Source organism: Lutra lutra, chromosome 3, assembly GCF_902655055.1.
Source record: "Lutra lutra chromosome 3, mLutLut1.2, whole genome shotgun sequence".
NCBI lineage: Eukaryota > Metazoa > Chordata > Mammalia > Carnivora > Mustelidae > Lutra > Lutra lutra.
The window spans coordinates 57,887,485-57,905,146 of NC_062280.1; the positions used below are offsets into that span (position 1 = coordinate 57,887,485).

Consider the following 17,662-nt stretch of genomic DNA (forward strand, 5'->3'; position numbering starts at 1 on the left):
ATGCCTGGACCCATGAATGCAAAGTCCTACTGCAAACCCACTGTCAAGATATAAACCTTTGCTGTGTTCAGCCACTGAGATTTTGGGATTGTTTGCTACAGCACTTGGCCTTTCCTAATAGAGTAGCTGATGATGCTAGATAGGTCTCACTACTGCAGAGGTGAAGTGGCCTTGTATAACTGAGTGTCCAGGTAGATAATTGAATGGGAGTCATAGCCAGTATATTGGGGATAGGGCAGTGACAGGGAGAGCTGGAAAGGAGCCAAATCAAAGAGAATAGACTACAGGTTGCACCAACTACAGGCTTCATATCTGATGCCAGCAAAGTTCCTAGGAGTGGGGCCAGAGAGCTACCCTCAGTGGACACAGATAACACACATTTATGGTGGCTTATCACCTTCTCTTCCCCAGTACTACAACAACACAAGTTCTCATATATCCAATACCATTTTGAGGAGGAAGAGGAAACTACAAAAATCTGTTTATCTAGAGAGACCATCTATTCCATCCTTGAGAGGAAGTGGAACTTTCAACTGAAGAAGCATTTAAACCGAAAGAAGACTGTTAGAATTGGAAGAGCCCAAGATATCTTTAATTGAAAAATCCAAGATTTCCCATTACCCAGAGTCATGGATAATAACCGATTTTTTTTTTTTTGGAGATGGGCACATTAATTATGTGTGGATGAGTTTGTGACCCTGATGCTTTTTTGCTTTTTATGCTATAGTTATGAAATCTAGTTCAGATTAAAAATAGATGTGCAAAAAGTTTTTTCAAGTGCACATCTATAAATAAAACAGAATATTTCAGTACTTTCTATTTCTGAAATTTCAGTAATGGGAAGGAGTGCATGATCCTGTGCATGGGGACAGATTCCCCAGAGATGTAGCTCAATACTAAATAGCAAAGTACAGAGCATTGACAAACAGAGCAGTTTCTTTCTGCAAAACCACTTTATTAAAGACATACTTTGTCAAACCGTTATGTGTGACTCTTCCACTTCAATATACGTTGACTAGGAGGATAATTGATTAGCAGTTTTTACCAAGACCACCGAAAAGAATAGAACTTTAATTTTACTTGACAGATTGTTAAATTGGGCTTTTATGCCACCTGGTTAGTTCAAGCCAATTATTCTCATGAATTATAAATATATAACTGCTACATAATATAATATCTTTTAAAACATGAAGTCTCAAAACTTCAAAAAAAAATTATGGAAGTAGATTGTCCTAGTGTGTGAGCTACACACCAGGGGCAAAGAGCTATATTGGAAGCTTTTTGGAAGCTTTTGGAAGCTGTATTAACTGTTTCAGGCCACGAAGACTCCCTTCTTAAGGTATGCTCATCAAATTCTGTTTCTAATGGTGATGGCTTTTCACTTAGAGATTCACTCATACTTTCTCCCAGAGCTCCACCTTGTGACTAGTGGCTACTAGTTTCAAGGCAGCTGGGTGTAATAATTAAAAATGCACACTCTGGGGAGGCCTTGAGATTCTCCCAGTTCCTCTCTATCACAAGACCTTAGTTAATTTTCATAACCACCTGGTATTTTCCACTTATGAATTTACTGGATTTTTCTCACTTTTCTTTCATCAGGAAATAAGTGACATAAAAACAAGTTCTCATTAATTTGCTCACCCCAATACATACATCCAGTTTCTAGAATGGCACTTGGTTCTTAATAGGAATGCAAATGAGCATTTAGGTAATGAGTAAACTTTAAAATTTTGATTATGAAGTCACTTTTCCATGATGAGAAATTCTTGAAGGAAAGTCAAATCTGTGATATTTAATTTATGGACAGTGTCATGCTATTGATCATTATTTACCAACTGCACTGACTAGTCCAACACAAACAGAGATGGTTCTTAAGAACCATAGTTTACTAAATAGAATACTTTCACATAAATTTGTTTATATAGCAAAGGTAGCTAGATTATAATTGGAGAGTCATTTATTTAGTACTTCTCAATATATTTTCTAGTGCGGTTCTAATGGTACTGTAATTCACATCTTCATTTTTTCCTCTTTAGATTTAAATTATATTTTATATCTTTCAGTTGTTAGGAGAGTTATAGATTACTTTATACCTTTGGTTTTAATAAAGGCCATGAGTCTTAATGATAGTGAAATTTTAATAAATTCTTTTAAGCTTATCTATATTTTAAAATATCAAACACAGTCATCATTTATTAATTGAAGGTTTTAGGCCACATTATTTAGTTGCTTATGCAAGTGTGTTGCTAACAAGATCTTTCCTATTTAAAGACAGGTCTTTTTTCTTCTTTAGTTTGAGAAGTCAGAACTAATAAAAACAAATATCAGGTTAGAGCCCAGAACACGTGAGTTTTAAGTTTAGAAATTAGTTTTCTAAACCCTGATGTTAAAATGACTGAATTAAAAAACAAACAAGAAACCTCTCAGAAGACTTTAATTTTTCATCTTATATACAAGCATAGAGTTTTATAATTTGTTTCATTTCCTCTCTTTTTTAATGGAATGAGTGTGAGTAAATGTCTGAATAGATCAGATTAGTTTGAAAATTCTTTTAAAATTTCAGTAGAAATATAGTAATACAAAATTTATCATTCACATTGGTTTGAGAGTCTTCAATAGGGTTACTTTTGATAGTTCCTGTTTTCCGACTAGTAACCATTGTATAATTTCCCCATTTTAAGAATAGATCACAGTTTGGGGAAATGAATAAATCAACACCCATCTGATTTGTTTAAGAATAATTAAAATAGTGACACAGTTCAAATTATAGTGCCCTCTGGTCTGTAAAGGAAAATGCGGGGGAGACTCCTCCTGTCTTTACTTATCGTTAGGGCTGTGGCATTCTTTGAATTCATTGTTATGGGTCAGTCTTCTCAAGATCACAAATGAGAATATTTTCTTCCAAATGTACTGTGCTGAAGTTGGTTGTAGGGTAGTAAGGATTCCCAAACTGTGCAAGTCTCCTGAAGACACCTCTATTGTGCTTGTATATGCAGAAGGAGAGTGTGGAAAGTGCCAGAATCACTATCAGTGTGAGTGCTACTGCAAGAGGTACAATACTGTGACTTGGTCCTGAGACAAGATGAAAAAAGGAAAAGTTCAATGACAATGAGTTAAGATAGATACTGTCCCATAGTTACTTTCTATATTATTATTTCTAAGAGAAATCAATATGTTCTGTACTGTTCAAACCTACCTTTTCCTGAATGCTCCTTTACTACATGAATACCTAAAACAAAAACAAAAGAAAAAAACTGAGATGAGGGGCGCCTGGGTGGCTCAGTGGGTTAAAGCCTCTGCCTTCAGCTCGGGTCATGATCCCAGGGTCCTGGGATCGAGCCCCGCATCGGGCTCTCTGCTCCTCGGAGGGCCTGCTTCCTCCTCTCTCTCTGCCTGCCTCCCTGCCTACTTGTGATATCTCTCTCTGTCAAATGAATAAATAAAATCTTAAAAAAAAAAAAAAACTGAGATGAAAATTTTCTTTTATTTTTTTTTTATTTTTTATTTTTTATTTTTTTTTTAAAGATTTTATTTATTTATTTGACAGAGAGAGATCACAAGTAGACAGAGAGGAAGCCAGAGAGAGAGAGAGAGAGGGAAGCAGGCTTCTTGCTGAGCAGAGAGCCCGATGTGGGACTCGATCCCAGGACCCTGAGATCATGACCTGAGCCGAAGGCAGCGGCTTAACCCACTGAGCCACCCAGGCGCCCCCTGAAAATTTTCTTTTAATTCAGCAATATTATGTTATTTTTTATAGCAGGGCTTAGCAAACTATGGCTCATGGATCAGATCTGGTGCTTGTTTTTATAAATAATGTTTTGTTGGAACTCAGCCACACTCATCCATTTATGTATTGTCTGTGGCTGCTTTCATGCTACAATGGCACGTGACAGAGACTATATGGCCCCCAAAGCCTAAAATATTTACTGTCTGGCCCTTTACAAGAAAATTTTGCTGACCCCTGATTTATTGTAATCATTATTATTGCTCACAAACACATACCCTGCTTTTTTTTTTTAAGCTGAAAAATTTCCATCTGATCCGGTCTCAGTACTGTGCTGCAATAAAATATGAATAAAATATAGTCCCTGCATGCAAGGAACTAAGTTTTGTTAAGATCTGAGATGGAGTTTATCCAGCAATGATAATCTCTTTAGCCCCATACAAGGATTTTAAAATCATCACATTCTCACCTTTGCTATCTCAAGAATCTCAGGAAATGAATAATAGCTCCTCCACTCAAAAAATTGGAGGGTGCCTGTTTGAGGACTTTCTACTGTAGAAAAGTGTCTCTTTCAAGTAGACTCTATCTATAAATTTGAGCTCTGCTATTTTTAATCTAGGTAAAGATCCAGAGAAATATGTAGAGAATAACTCAGAGGAAGACCAGTAAAGGGGTTGTGAGTGAAGGAAGCGCGTAGGTGCAGTACTTCTGCCCATTCACTCTTATGGACTTGAAACACTATCACCAACAGCAAAACCATAATACTGCACACTTTTTCATAATACAATTGAAAACATATATTATGTGTCTGTGTGAAGATACTTTTTAAAGAAAGACTGTAAAAGAGTTTTTATTCTCTGGATGCAGGCAGTGGGCAGATACAGAAGGCTGTAGAGTCAGAATATTTGGAAAATGATCCTTGATGTAGCCCCAGTGCTTTTCTCATCTGTAAAAAGGGAATATTATATCTCTTCCAGAGACTTAGGAAGTTGCTGTGAGGGATGAAAGAGGTGTTCTCTATATTATAGGAAGATTTACAGCCCTGTACAGACATGAGGTATTTCTGATTTGGTTTTAAAATTAAATGCTATTGATCACTTGGGCACACTAGTTATTAGGCTCAGTCATGTTTTCCACACAGAATTGCTATCTAGGCTACTGGGGCTTGAACGTTCGTGCCAATAGCTACCAGTTTTTTTCTCCTTCATTCCGCCCCAGTGTCTAACAGATCACAGAAACCTGACGATTTTTCCTTCCTCGTGTTCCTAGTTCTATTGCTCAAATTACAACTGACTCCCTTTACATCTGGATGAGTGTGATTCCACTGCATGTGTCTACAGAGCACATAGGGGTTCTGTGTCTTCTTCCCCATCAAGTTCATCTCTTGAGACCGGTGCCCTCCATGAATGGATCCTACATTACTGCCCAGTTTGATTCCCATCGCCACCCAGTGTGAGCCCTTGACTCTATCTATGCTCATTCTCAGCTGCTGCATTCAGTAATGCTGGGATTTTGTCAAAGATGCCTTCCCTACTCTATTCTCTTCATCTCTTGGGATTCTAAAACCTTATCTCTTCTTGGAAACCTTCACCAGCAGCCGGGACCACACCAATTCCTCCTTCTCTGCAATATGAGTATCTAGAAATGTGATTATTATTAAAAACACATTTCTACTGTTAATGATCATTGCTAACATCCTATCTTAGAAATCTCTGTATTGTTTGCAACTGACTAGAATTTTATGGTTTACATTTCTAAAATTATTATTTCTTTTTATCACCACAAACTATGTAGCTCAAGACAAAGTTAAAATATGACTTTTGTAGTATAGTATGGCTAGCAACAGAGAATCACATCTACTTACCTACAACAAGAATACCTAAGGCCTAGATTTTTTTTCTGGGACCGAAGATGAATCTTAAAATTTGTGAGTACCGGTTGCCAGAATAAGGGATGTTGATTATCACTGCTAGTTCCATTTTTTTTTTTTTTTTTAGGTTAAACTGCTTTTTTTGCCCATTAACAGCAAGGGTGACACTGGAAAGTCATAATCTTTACAATGATTTTTTTTCCTTCGTATTAGAGAAACAAGGAGCTGAAATGCCCTCTGTCTTGTTTGATGTGGAACAAGATGATAATGTTAGACTCTATCTGAATACTCCCTGAAAACTTGGATTTTCAAAGCTTTAAACGCTACAGAGGTGGACAGCATTAGTCAGGGTAGAATCAAAATGAAGAATTACCCTCTGGCTTTACCTACCTGCTTCCATTTTGCATATAAATCCTTTTTTTTCTTGACATGGGGATAACTGCCATACTCCTTCAGCGATCCTCAGGGCAATGCACAGATGGGGTTTGACATGATCCATCTCTGGTTTCCGAATGCCCCAGTTTGACTGATTTGTGGGAGTTCCATCAAACCACTTTATGGTTTCATCTGTGGAAAAATTGTTGACTTACTATGAATTATATGTACAATTATCAAATATACTAAGACTGGAGTGAGCCATAAAAAGCTGATCCTCAGTTAATGATATTGTCTCCTTATCTGATGCATGCAACTCTTAGGTATAGTCATGAACTCAACATCACAAGGCAGGTATTAGTAAAGTTGCCTTATGAACAGCTTTCTATTTATTTTAGATATATTGTTCTAATTTAGTTCATTTAGAATATCATCTTTCTAAATGTAAGTTTGAATTTTGAAATATTCCCTATCATTATAATCAATTTAAAGAAATCATTTTCAGTCCTAACTCCTATATCATTGCAAAATAGCTCACTTTCTAAAACAATTTTATAGTGAATTTCTTTAAAAAACAAGCCACTGGGGTACTGAAGGATGGGGGCAATGAGTCCATCCATGGGTAAGCAATAATGGGGGTGCATTGTCTGAAAGGATTTAAAACCAACAATAAAAGGAACTAAAAGTTGGTCATCTTTTTATTATCACAATGGACTAGAAATTCTAAACAATGTCTGTGGTTGAAACACTCCTCCTTATCAGAGTGGACCCACCCTCCCCCTTGGCATACCACTGTAATAAGTTCTCCATACCAATTACGATAATTTTCTTTACAAATACTTTAAATAACCATCAATTACATAGAGAGAAGAATGTCATGCTCTCATTTGATCACAAACCCTGGTTTTTATGAGAATCAAGTAATTCTAATGGCACAATTTATCCCTGAAACACTTCTATAACTCTGTTGTGCTTTTATAACATTGAGGAATAATCTGGGTATTTTCAAATAAATAAGGTTTTATTGCCTCTGACCAAGTCTGTGAACACAAGTTTCCATCCAAGAATCTTCATGATGTGAAGGTAAGTATAAGATAAACTTATTGTTTGCTTGTTTTCATTTTTGGTATTGTGGGATTATTTCAAAAGACCCAAGGGTATATAGCAAAGGGTTGGCAATATTGTCTTTGGAAGAAATGGCTTTAGGATACATGCTATGGTTTCCAAGAAGAGCTTTCTGGTTTCCAGTTGCCATTTTCATCAACCTTGACCACCCACCATGTATTTATTTATGCCCTCTCCTTTTCTCTACCAAAATCACTTACTGTCACCATCAAACTGAGCATTCAACCAAACCATCTGGACAGAAGAACCAAAAGCAAAAAGCTCTTCTAGGAGAAATGAATTTTCATCCTCATCCTTGATTGTTAAAAGATTAGACCCTACAAAAGAGATAAGCAATAAATAAGCAAGCATTTGTGTTTATGTGTAATACTGTTAAAAATACAGTTTAAAAATACAGTTAAAAAAATTCTCCTATATCATAATTTGTAAAGTTCAGTCTTTGCAGAGTGAAAATTTCTGTTGTAAATAAGTGATTTTTGATTAAAAATTTAAAAGTTATGCCACATTTATTAAAAGACACAAGGTTGTACATAAGAAGTCAAAGCATAGAATGTTAGTTTTAGGAAACTTTAAAAATTTATAATTCAAATGCATTCAAAAAGAACATTTTCTTGGGAAAGTGTAGTATTCTGAAACATCATCTTAGGTTTTCAAATTCTATCCTGGACATTGAATTTCATAGATTAAACCATCCCCAAACAAGCAAATTCAATAGTGTTTATTTTTTCAACTTTTGTTGTTGTTCCTAAAGTCACTAAATAATCAGACAAATGAAGGAAACCACATTGTTTACTGAAATGTCAAGAAGGAATGCATTGAAAGCATTTTACCATCACAAAAGAATTACCTTCCTTTTTGCAAAATTCATGAGCAGCCTCAAAACTCATACTGTTTAGGACTGTAGAAAAACTGTAGCAATTACTTTTGAATTTTATCCAGGGAATAGATGTTTCTGAGCACAACTCTGGGTGTCCAAATGGTTTTGTTTCTATGAACAAAAATCAGTTATGATTTTAGGGTGGTGACTGGGTTCATTTATTAAGATAAACATTGCATTAAATTCTATGACAGACTAAGATAAATATGTGTAATGAGATTTTCATGATAATACTCAGAAAGAGTGGGTTTAATATAAATGATTATAAAAGCAAGACTGGTTGGTAGCATTTCTGGCAGAAATAGTCTTTACCTACACGTAACAGGGTATATTAATGCATAACTTCTTAGCCTTAGTTTGGGTGCAGCATGGGTGAGGGTGGCTGTCTTTTGCATTTATAATTGGTATCCTAAAGGTTGGAAAAACTGGGGGATGTGATTCATAGAAATACTGGAAACTGAACGAAGTTAGTAAGAGGCACTTCCAAATGTACAAAATATGTTCTGTGCAGTGCTGAATATTATAGATTTAACAAATCATTACCTGCCAATCAACGTATGAGGGAAAATAATGCATTCAGGAAAAAAACATAGCATAACAAAACATCATACATAACTAAGGGAAAATTCAGGTGGACTTTGCTTTAGTGGTCAAGCATGAGAGTCAAATCCATGCTGAAATCCTAATTGTGCATGACGGTTGGCATGTTACCTATCCTCTTCACACTTTGGTTTCTTTATCTATAAAGAGAGAGCTAACAACAACATCTTTCTTACATGAGAAATTTATTAAAAATTTTTTTTTCTTCTAAGTAATCTAAGTAATCTAATCCTACCCCCAACATGGGACTCAAATTCCTGACCCTGAGATTAAGAGTTGCATGCTCTACTAACTGATCCAACCAATGTGTCCCTACACAAGCAGTTTAAATGAGCTAGTGCCTGACACTTCTTAAGTACTCAATAAATGCAAGATTATTGAAAAGGGAAGGATAACTTTTATGGTGTTTTAGAAGCAGAGTTACCTTTTCCTTCATACATGCTCTTAATGCAGGTTTCCAGCCTGATTTCTCATCTCTCCTTACAGGTACCCTGTCACGCAGGCAAATCACAACACCAGCTTTGCTTTATACATGTCCAATCCTTTCTTCCTTCCATGTCTTTGCCCAAACTTTTCTGTTCAGAATGCCTCTCCATGTCCCATCATTGTCTGATTACCTCCCATCTATTCTTCAAGGCCAGTACCCATAGTAATGTCATTCAAGAAGTCTTTCTACTTATTCTCAAGTGGGTATGATGTGTTCTCTCTCCTGTTAACCCCCACAACACTTGCTACCTCTTTTCCATCATTTGGTAGCCCTGCCTGGTATAATAGTTATGTGTCTGAACATCACCTAACAGACCAGACAGAAGCTTCTTGAGGGCAGATACTTCTTACTACTCTTACTCATAGCTCCTGCTTAGCATAGTGCCTTGCACACAGTAGGATCCCAGTATGTCTTTTGTTGAGTTGAACAGAATTGAACCTACCACTAGGTACATGACAAATTGCTCCTTGAAGAAACGACTCACAGGCTGTGCTACTCCAGCGCCCACTGGTATCAGCAAAAACACAGTCACCCAAGCTGGATGACTCATCATCTTTCCAAAAAGTGAAGGAAGATTTGGATCCATCAGACCAGGCAAAATTAAGACCATTCTGTGGAGGGAAATTGAGCCATCATTTCCTTGCTAGGACTGCTGGTGGCTTTGCCCACTGCTGTTTGAGCAGCCCTTACTTCAAACATAGATTTATATTTCCACATTTAGACTTCTTTTTCAGGGGGTCTAGGACAGCTTGTGAATATGGCCTGACAAAAAGAGGTAGAATTATCTGTCACAACAGTATCGCTTTTGGCTTTGGGAATCCTTGGTTCCCTACCACCATAACTTCCCAGTAAGCAATCAGAGTGAAGTTAATCAATATCTTGTTGTTGACACCAAAACAAATTTCAGATTGATCAAAGATTCATACATGAAATTGAAGATATAAGTGCCTAAGAGAACTTGGCTAAATATTTTATCCTTTTGGTGTGGGGAAAATCTTTTCAAGTCTGATACAAAATCCAGAGGCCATAATGCAAAAGTGACTACATGAAGTTAAAGCCTTCTGTAATGCAAAAATACAATAAACAACTGTAAAATACCATTCTCTCACCTATCCCCATGGCAAGGATTAAAATTTTGATGATACCCAGTATGGATAAGGATATGAAAAAATGACATCATAGTTGTTGGCATGTAAGTCAATACAAACTTTTGGTGGGCAGTATGGCACTATCTCTTAAAATTTAAAGTGTGCTTAGCAATTTCACTTCTAGAAGTTTATCCAACTTGCACAAAGATGTTTGTATTATTGTAGTTGTGAAAAACTGCAAAAAAACCCCAAATTTCTATTCAGGGGAGAATGATACGGTAAATCCTTATGTAGTGCTGTCCCAAAGAATGTGTTAGATTTTTATGTGCTCACATGGAAAGCTGTACCAGGTATATTAAAAAAAAAGCAAGTTTAAGGACAGAACATGTAGTATGACCTCATTTTTACTTAAAAAATGATATAGATATTCATTCATTATATATATATACATATATATATACATATATTATGTGCATATGTAGAAAATTTCTAAATTATGCACAAGAAACTGTTTACAAGTGATTCTCTTTGGGGTGTAGAACCAGAGGTTGGGATAGAATAGATAGACTTTACTTTTCAGTACTTTGAGCACATAATACTTTTACTTTAAAAAAAAGAGAAAACTAAAAAAAAAAAATAAAAAAAATTAAAAAAAGAGAAAAATAAAAATGTCTTCCTTTCCAAAATACATCCCTAGAGGGAGAGAAAACCTGCATGTTAAATTCCAAGGGGGGTACTGAATTAATTAATAATCACATTTCTAGGCAGGAAGCATGATCCATTTTTCTTGGGGATTTCTTAAATGCAACAAATTACTCAAATGCAGGTACTTGAGTTTAAGATGTGTTCCATTGCCCACATGAGGCAGGATCCCCAGATGCTCAGAAATTTTCAGAGAACCTTTGAAGGGCATTAATTCCCAGAAATTAGGCAAGTGGATGTAAACTCTTAAAAAAGTGTATACCTATAATTTGTAGTCATGGGTTCTTCATAAGGTTGGCCAGTAGTTATTCTATAAACCAATTACTTTTACTATAGTTTCTGGGAATTTTTTTTTGGTGTCAATTTTAGTGGCCATATGACAAGGAAGCAGATATGAAACTTACTTAGGCAGGGATATTCCAAGAAATTTAAGATACCTACATCTGCAGTGAATAGTCCAATCCAATGGGCATGTCCTATCCTGTTGAGGATAACAGTGAGGAAGGACTGGTGATACTGATCTGTAATGCTGGCCAATTCTGCTCCATGCATTAGGCAGGCTTTTATTGCTGTATACCAAGTTATATTTGCATTAATTATTCTATAAGTTCTGTTCCCATATTCCAAGATATTGGGGACTGGATACATATCAGATGTATTTACACTGTGTTCAGAGGTATCTAGAACAAGAACAAAAGAAGTCATTTTTAGCATCTGGTTGAGAAAGGGGGAGGCAAAGCTTAGTTTGGATCCCTGTCATAATGGCCCATTCTGTGGGTAACATCAGAGTTTTCCTTCCCAGAACTATTTCAAAATGAGGATAATACCTGAAAGCATAGGTGATGCTTAAGAATGAGAACAGTTAGGAAATTTAATGCATGAGTGGCTTTAAAAGTAGACACATATAGTTAACCATTTCTAGATTTCCTATTTTTTTATTGTCGCTTTTTAAACTGACCACTTTTTGATGGAACTGATCTCCTTAGGCAGGTTTTATCCCACTACCTACATCCAGCCTAACACATACTGCTCTGGCAGAACTTAATACTTACTAAGAGAATACTGACATATACTATGTCATCATATACAATGTTGCAAATATAATTTTACAAGTATATATTATCAAATACCACCATTTATTAAATTTGAGATTGCATGATAGTTGTTATCATGTTTAATGTTTATGTGTATAAATTCTAAAAATAAGTTTTAAAATTACATTAATAAACACTTAAAATATACACAGTTCCATAAAGACTTACTATTTATATATCACCTGTCAGAGTCAAGATTTACAAATTAAAAGGCAAGGTTTTCCCAGACATGATCCGTGATGCTTTCTTTTTCATGAGTGACAGATTATGTGACAGTGAAGCCTATGTTTTTACATGCAAGGTATTTCCTCTTTAATATGTGGACTTGCCTTTTTGTTCTATACTGTATTATGTATTAGGATAGGCTAGTGTTAGAAAATCCTAAACAGAAAAAACAAGTGAACTGAACTGTCTGATCCAAAGTAGCTGGGATATTTCCCAGCTGGTTTTATTACATTGGGGTTGAAAAAGAGCATGATGAGGTGTGGAGAGGATGGAAGACCTGAAAATCAATGCTAGTCCTGACTACATAGGACTAAGTGACCTTGGGTAGAAATGTCATCCCTCTGAACCTCAAATTTCTGTTCCACAAGAGATCCACCCCATAGAGGGGTGTGGATAGAATTCAGAGATAAACCATTATAGGGCACTTATTGGAACTCAGTATTGGAGTATAGTACCTGGAACACAACAGGTGCTCAGTAAATGTTGATTCTTTATGCCAAGTAAAATGGCAAAATGGGAATTTGACTTTTACCTGAAAATGTGACCTCAACATAATAGCAGTATGTTTTGTGAAACCAAAGTGAAATTAACCTATTTGTCAACCAAATTATGGAGTACACGTTTATACCTGTTTATTCTTTACTAGAGGTCTGTTTGCCAGCCTATATACCAAGTCTAAATTATTATTATTTCTTTTAACCCAGTATAGTACAGGGATGTGCTGGGTGTCTCAGATGGTTAAGTGGCTGCCTTCAGCTTAGGTCATGATCTCAGGGTCCTGGGATCGAGTCCCACACTGGGATCCTTGCTCAGCGGGGAGTCTGCTCTCTCTCTCTGCCTGCCGGGCCCCTGCTTGTGCTCTCTCTCTCTCTAACAAATAAATAAAATCTTAAAAAATAAAAATGTTTTAAAAACCCAGTATAATACCATAGTAGATTTTTTTTAAATGATAATAATTAGAAAGATTAAGGTAACTGAAGTTTTTCATATATGTGGCCTAGATACCAATTTAACTGTTTCCCCCATTGTGTATCTGTATTTTCACACATATAAAATTCTCTCATTGTAATTGATTTCATCAAACTTTAAGACATAGTGATTTTAAGCAACATAATTTTGCCATCCATTGACCTAAAAAGAAATATCTATTGGAAACCAAGCCCCAAATTGGGGCTCTTGACTTTGTCCTTTTCTCCCTGTTATGTGGAAATATTTATCTTTCAGGCAGTTAGACTTTAGGCTCTAAGTCCAATGTAAGCACTTATTTATATGGCAAATAAAGAAGCAGAGCAGAATTTGGGCATTTATGTAGGCTACAAAAATTTGTGTAGTTAAATAATATTTTTAAATAATAACAGACACAACTGTCATTTGTTAGTATGCTGGCAACTTGCTAAGCATTGTGTGTGTATATATATAGAGAGAGATGAGAGAAAGAAAGGAGAGAGAGAGAGGGAGGGACTGTGAGACAGTAATTATCCCACCTTGACAGATGTGGAAATCAAGTTCAGAGACAATAAAAACTTCACTGACAGCTATGTACCAAGGTGAGGAAGGAGGGGTGTAAGCTCCAATGCCTATGCTCTCAACCACAGCTACTTTATACTATATCCAAAAGAACATATACATTGTTAGTCCCAAAAATATCAGAGAGAGAAAATGGTCAGAGTTTAAAGTGGACAATTTAAGTAGAGATCAACATCAAGGTCATAGAATAGAATCATTGTCTTTAACTGAGAGACCTTGAATATGTTATTCACTTTTTCTAAGCCTCAACTTTCTCATCTGTAAAATTGGGGATACTTATGCCTACTTTTTTGCCTTAATGCTTCTGAAGCCAAGGCACAGTGGCAGGTATATCATAAGTGTGTGAGTGCATGATATATTGATATTTTTTTCCCTACAAGACTCTACTCTTCTTATAATACTCTTGCTATAACTGACAGGGTATCTTCTTTCAGTTCCTGACTATTACTATGTTTAGGTGATAACTGTGAATTAGGAAATGGGGCTTCCTGCAATTGCCTTTCTGGGGATGATGCCTAGTGCATTAAAGAGTTCACATACATGTAACACTAAGAGATATAATTAATATTCCAAGTAAGTATATACACAACAGGCTTCCTAGAGTTCCACCCAGCTCCTGCCACAAACTATGGTCTTCTAGAGTGGCATGGTACAAGGAAGCCTTGCACTTGGTGAAAGCATGAGATACGAGCTATTGTTGTTGTTCTAGCTGTTTTTATTTTTATTACTCAGGTCACTTCTAGTGCATCCGCCTTGATCATCAACCCTACTGACTATGTGTAATAGTATGGTATTTGTATTTCACGCCAAAATTCACTGGGGGTTCTGATCATCGGCTCTAGAAACATGCTACACGCCATATTTAGCCACATATTTAGCCTGACATTTTAGGTCAATGGATGGCAATTTAGCCACCAGCATTTTTAGGTTTCCAAGAAAGCAGGAATATTTGTTTATTCCTCTGTTCTTTTCCACATCTCTTAATGTCTTTTCATTGCCTGAATATACTCATAAACCCAGAACAAAGCGGGTAAGCCTTTTAAATGGCCAAGATGGATGCATAAATGTGGTCATCTCTCAAGTGGTCTCTGTAGTCTTTAGAACCCCAGTAAAGGGTATAATCCTGGGGTAGTGGAGATTATATGTAAAACTCAAAAAGTAAGTGCCTGGCACTGTTAGCTATGAAAATGGACAGTTATATACTATGTAAAACAAATATGGAAGAGAAGAGTGGGGCATAGAGATGAAAGGAATAAAAAAGCAACTATTTCTACCCTGCATTTTTCACAAACAAACCCCATGACCTTCTTTTCCACAATCTTCAAAATACCATTTTCCAGTGAATGAAAATTAGGATTACTTGTAGCAAGGCACAGAGAGGAATATGTTTTTGAACTTCAGTGGTGTTATGACTTGGAATCTTTAAAAAGATACGTATGTTTTCAAAAAAATGGTAACATAAGGCATTATAACACTGACATTTTTTATTAAGGACAATTTAAAAAATTCAAACACTATTATTGCTTTATTTGCATTTAGCAAACCTTGTCACAGATCACTTCATAACCTACAAAATAAATAATTATTGTGATAGTAATTACATTAATGGAACACATGAAAATGACATGTAATTGCATTATTAAAATTAATATATTGATAACAGACTTATAAAAATTTATGCCTGTAAAGTATAGGAAGTAAAAAAACACTTTAGTAAGTATCAAATAGGATCTCTTGCTAAACAATTTCTAAAAAATAAATCTGAAGACTTACATTTATTACATCAAATGGAGACCAGTTAGAGTATACCACAGGCTTTCCATTTACCCATTTTTCATAATTATCATTTTGTAACCCTATCCACACATTAGTGGTCTGGCCAAAAAGATTCATAGTAATGAAAGCTGAAAAATATGAATACATTATCAAATTTAATACCATATAAACCATTTGGGTAATCACTGAATTCTGTTTATAGCTGTGATTTTAAATGACAGCAAAACTTAATTACCAATCAAATGTAGGAATTTGTTACTTTGTTCTTATTAAGGTAATACAGTCTCTTTCATATCTGTTTCAGTTTAAATTGACACACATTAGCTGGCAAAACCTGGGATTTCATCATATCATTAACAAAACTATTTCAAGTGTTCATTCAGTGCCTTTCTAGACAAAAGAGGATTTATCTTCTATACTTAAACTGAAGTATACAATTGCCTGAATACCAATACAAGCGTACAGGTAAATCTAAAGGGATCTAAAATTATATCATGCAATTATAAAGAATATACCTCAGATTATTTTAGCCATTTTGAAATAAAGATGATAAGTATGTCATTTTTTTCCACTGCTACTGGGGAGACAAAAGCTTCCAAAAATCAGCAGTTATAAGCAATGCAATGTACTTTTACAGATGTCATGATATAAGCCTTAGAGGTTAACTGAAAATTTATGTGTCATCAGTAATATAATACTTCAATTGTGGATTTGGAAATATTAGTATTTGGAGGAACATTAAATAAATATTTGAATCAAAATGGTTATTTTTGCCTGATTGAACATTGAGTACTCTACCTTGCTCCACCTCATTTTCGATGGCGACTAGTGTTCCCCCTGCTTCAACACAGAAATCTTGAGCGGATGTCCAGTTCTTCCAATCACTTGGGGTCTTTGGGGATTTTCACCACAAGGCACTTTGAAAACATCAGAAAAAGCACTCATTTCCATATTTTTCTAAAAGAGATAAAAACCTCTCAAAGACACTGAGGATCAATCTTCAGAATTCTTTATATTTTCTGTAGCGGAAATGAATCATTTTTTTCTTTGAGCTGCTCTAAAGGTATGAAAGTAAAACAGAGGACCAGCTTTTAGGGTAAGTCAATATTTGCATGCATTTCTATCCAAGCAGGAACAGAAGAAAGGATATGTTTTGTTATGCAGGATATCAGAACGATGTCTTCTGCTCAGTGAAAAATAGTATTCCTTTTAAAAAGGAGCCAGCCTGATTGCAAAGTATATAGTGGTAGACTTAATTTTTAAAAAACTTGGGAGGTAGCAATTAACAGCTTAGTTCAATTTTATTTACAAAACACTTCTTCACTTTATTTATTTTTTTAATTTTTAATTTTTATTTATTTATTTGACTGAGAGATATCACAAGTAGGCAGAGAGGCAGGCAGGGAGAGAGAGAGGAGGATGCAGGCCCCCCACTAAGCAGAGAGCCCGATGCTGGGCTCGATCCCAGGACCCTGGGATCATGACCTGAGCCAGAGGCTTTAACCCACTGAGCCACCCAGGCGCCCCCACTTCTTCACTTTAAATGAGAGAGGAATACTAGGGAATCAAACCACATCGGGTATTTAAATTCATTAATTCCTTGAGTTAGCTGTGTGGTTTGTAAGTCCCCACGGAAGAGTCAGAAAAGAAAAAAAAACAAAAAAACAAAAAACAAGCACAGTTGGAAGGAAAGCAAGGGCAGACCCAAGGAAACCTAGGACAGAGAAACAGAAAGGAGGGTGGCCAATAGTGTCTGGAACATAAAAAGAAGGCTGTGGGATTTGGCAGTGAGAATTTTTTGTTACTCATGAGACAATCATGTCTGTAGCATGCAGGGTTCGTCATTATGGGGTGAGAAGTGGAACAGTAACTACTGGGCAGGTCAGGGAGGGTCAGTGAAATTTAAACTTGTTAATAGGGCCAGGCGGAGTCAGGGAAAGGGAGAGAGAGAAAAGAAAGGCTATAGGAGATGAGGCAAAGTTCCAGAGAAGTCAGGAGAGACTGTAAACAAAGGATATTCCATGTGAACTATTCTCTTATCAATTGAACACAGGCAAACCAGTCATTGATAGGTTAGATCTGAAGATTTCACCACTGAGGAAAACTCCAGTTACAAGATAATTCTAGGCTAGTGTGGAAGCCCACACTTGAGAGAACATCCTTCCCCATCCTCCTTTGGAAAGACATCTTTC

The 17,662-nt window shown here is 36.0% G+C and overlaps 1 protein-coding gene across 1 annotated transcript in view; it reads right to left on the reverse strand.

The window, feature by feature from the left end:
- Window positions 1-2,120: 2,120 nt before the first annotated feature.
- The window catches only part of PLA2R1 (phospholipase A2 receptor 1), a 108,986-nt gene continuing 93,444 nt past the window's right edge, over window positions 2,121-17,662 (reverse strand). Inside the window, 13 exon segments of the mRNA XM_047721863.1 lie at window positions 2,121-3,072; window positions 3,197-3,229; window positions 5,985-6,161; window positions 7,295-7,411; window positions 7,942-8,082; window positions 9,501-9,669; window positions 11,290-11,528; window positions 14,969-15,037; window positions 15,040-15,057; window positions 15,060-15,114; window positions 15,468-15,598; window positions 16,269-16,359; window positions 16,361-16,387. Coding sequence (XP_047577819.1) covers window positions 2,858-3,072; window positions 3,197-3,229; window positions 5,985-6,161; window positions 7,295-7,411; window positions 7,942-8,082; window positions 9,501-9,669; window positions 11,290-11,528; window positions 14,969-15,037; window positions 15,040-15,057; window positions 15,060-15,114; window positions 15,468-15,598; window positions 16,269-16,359; window positions 16,361-16,387 — 1,482 coding nt within the window. The 3' untranslated portion in view covers window positions 2,121-2,857.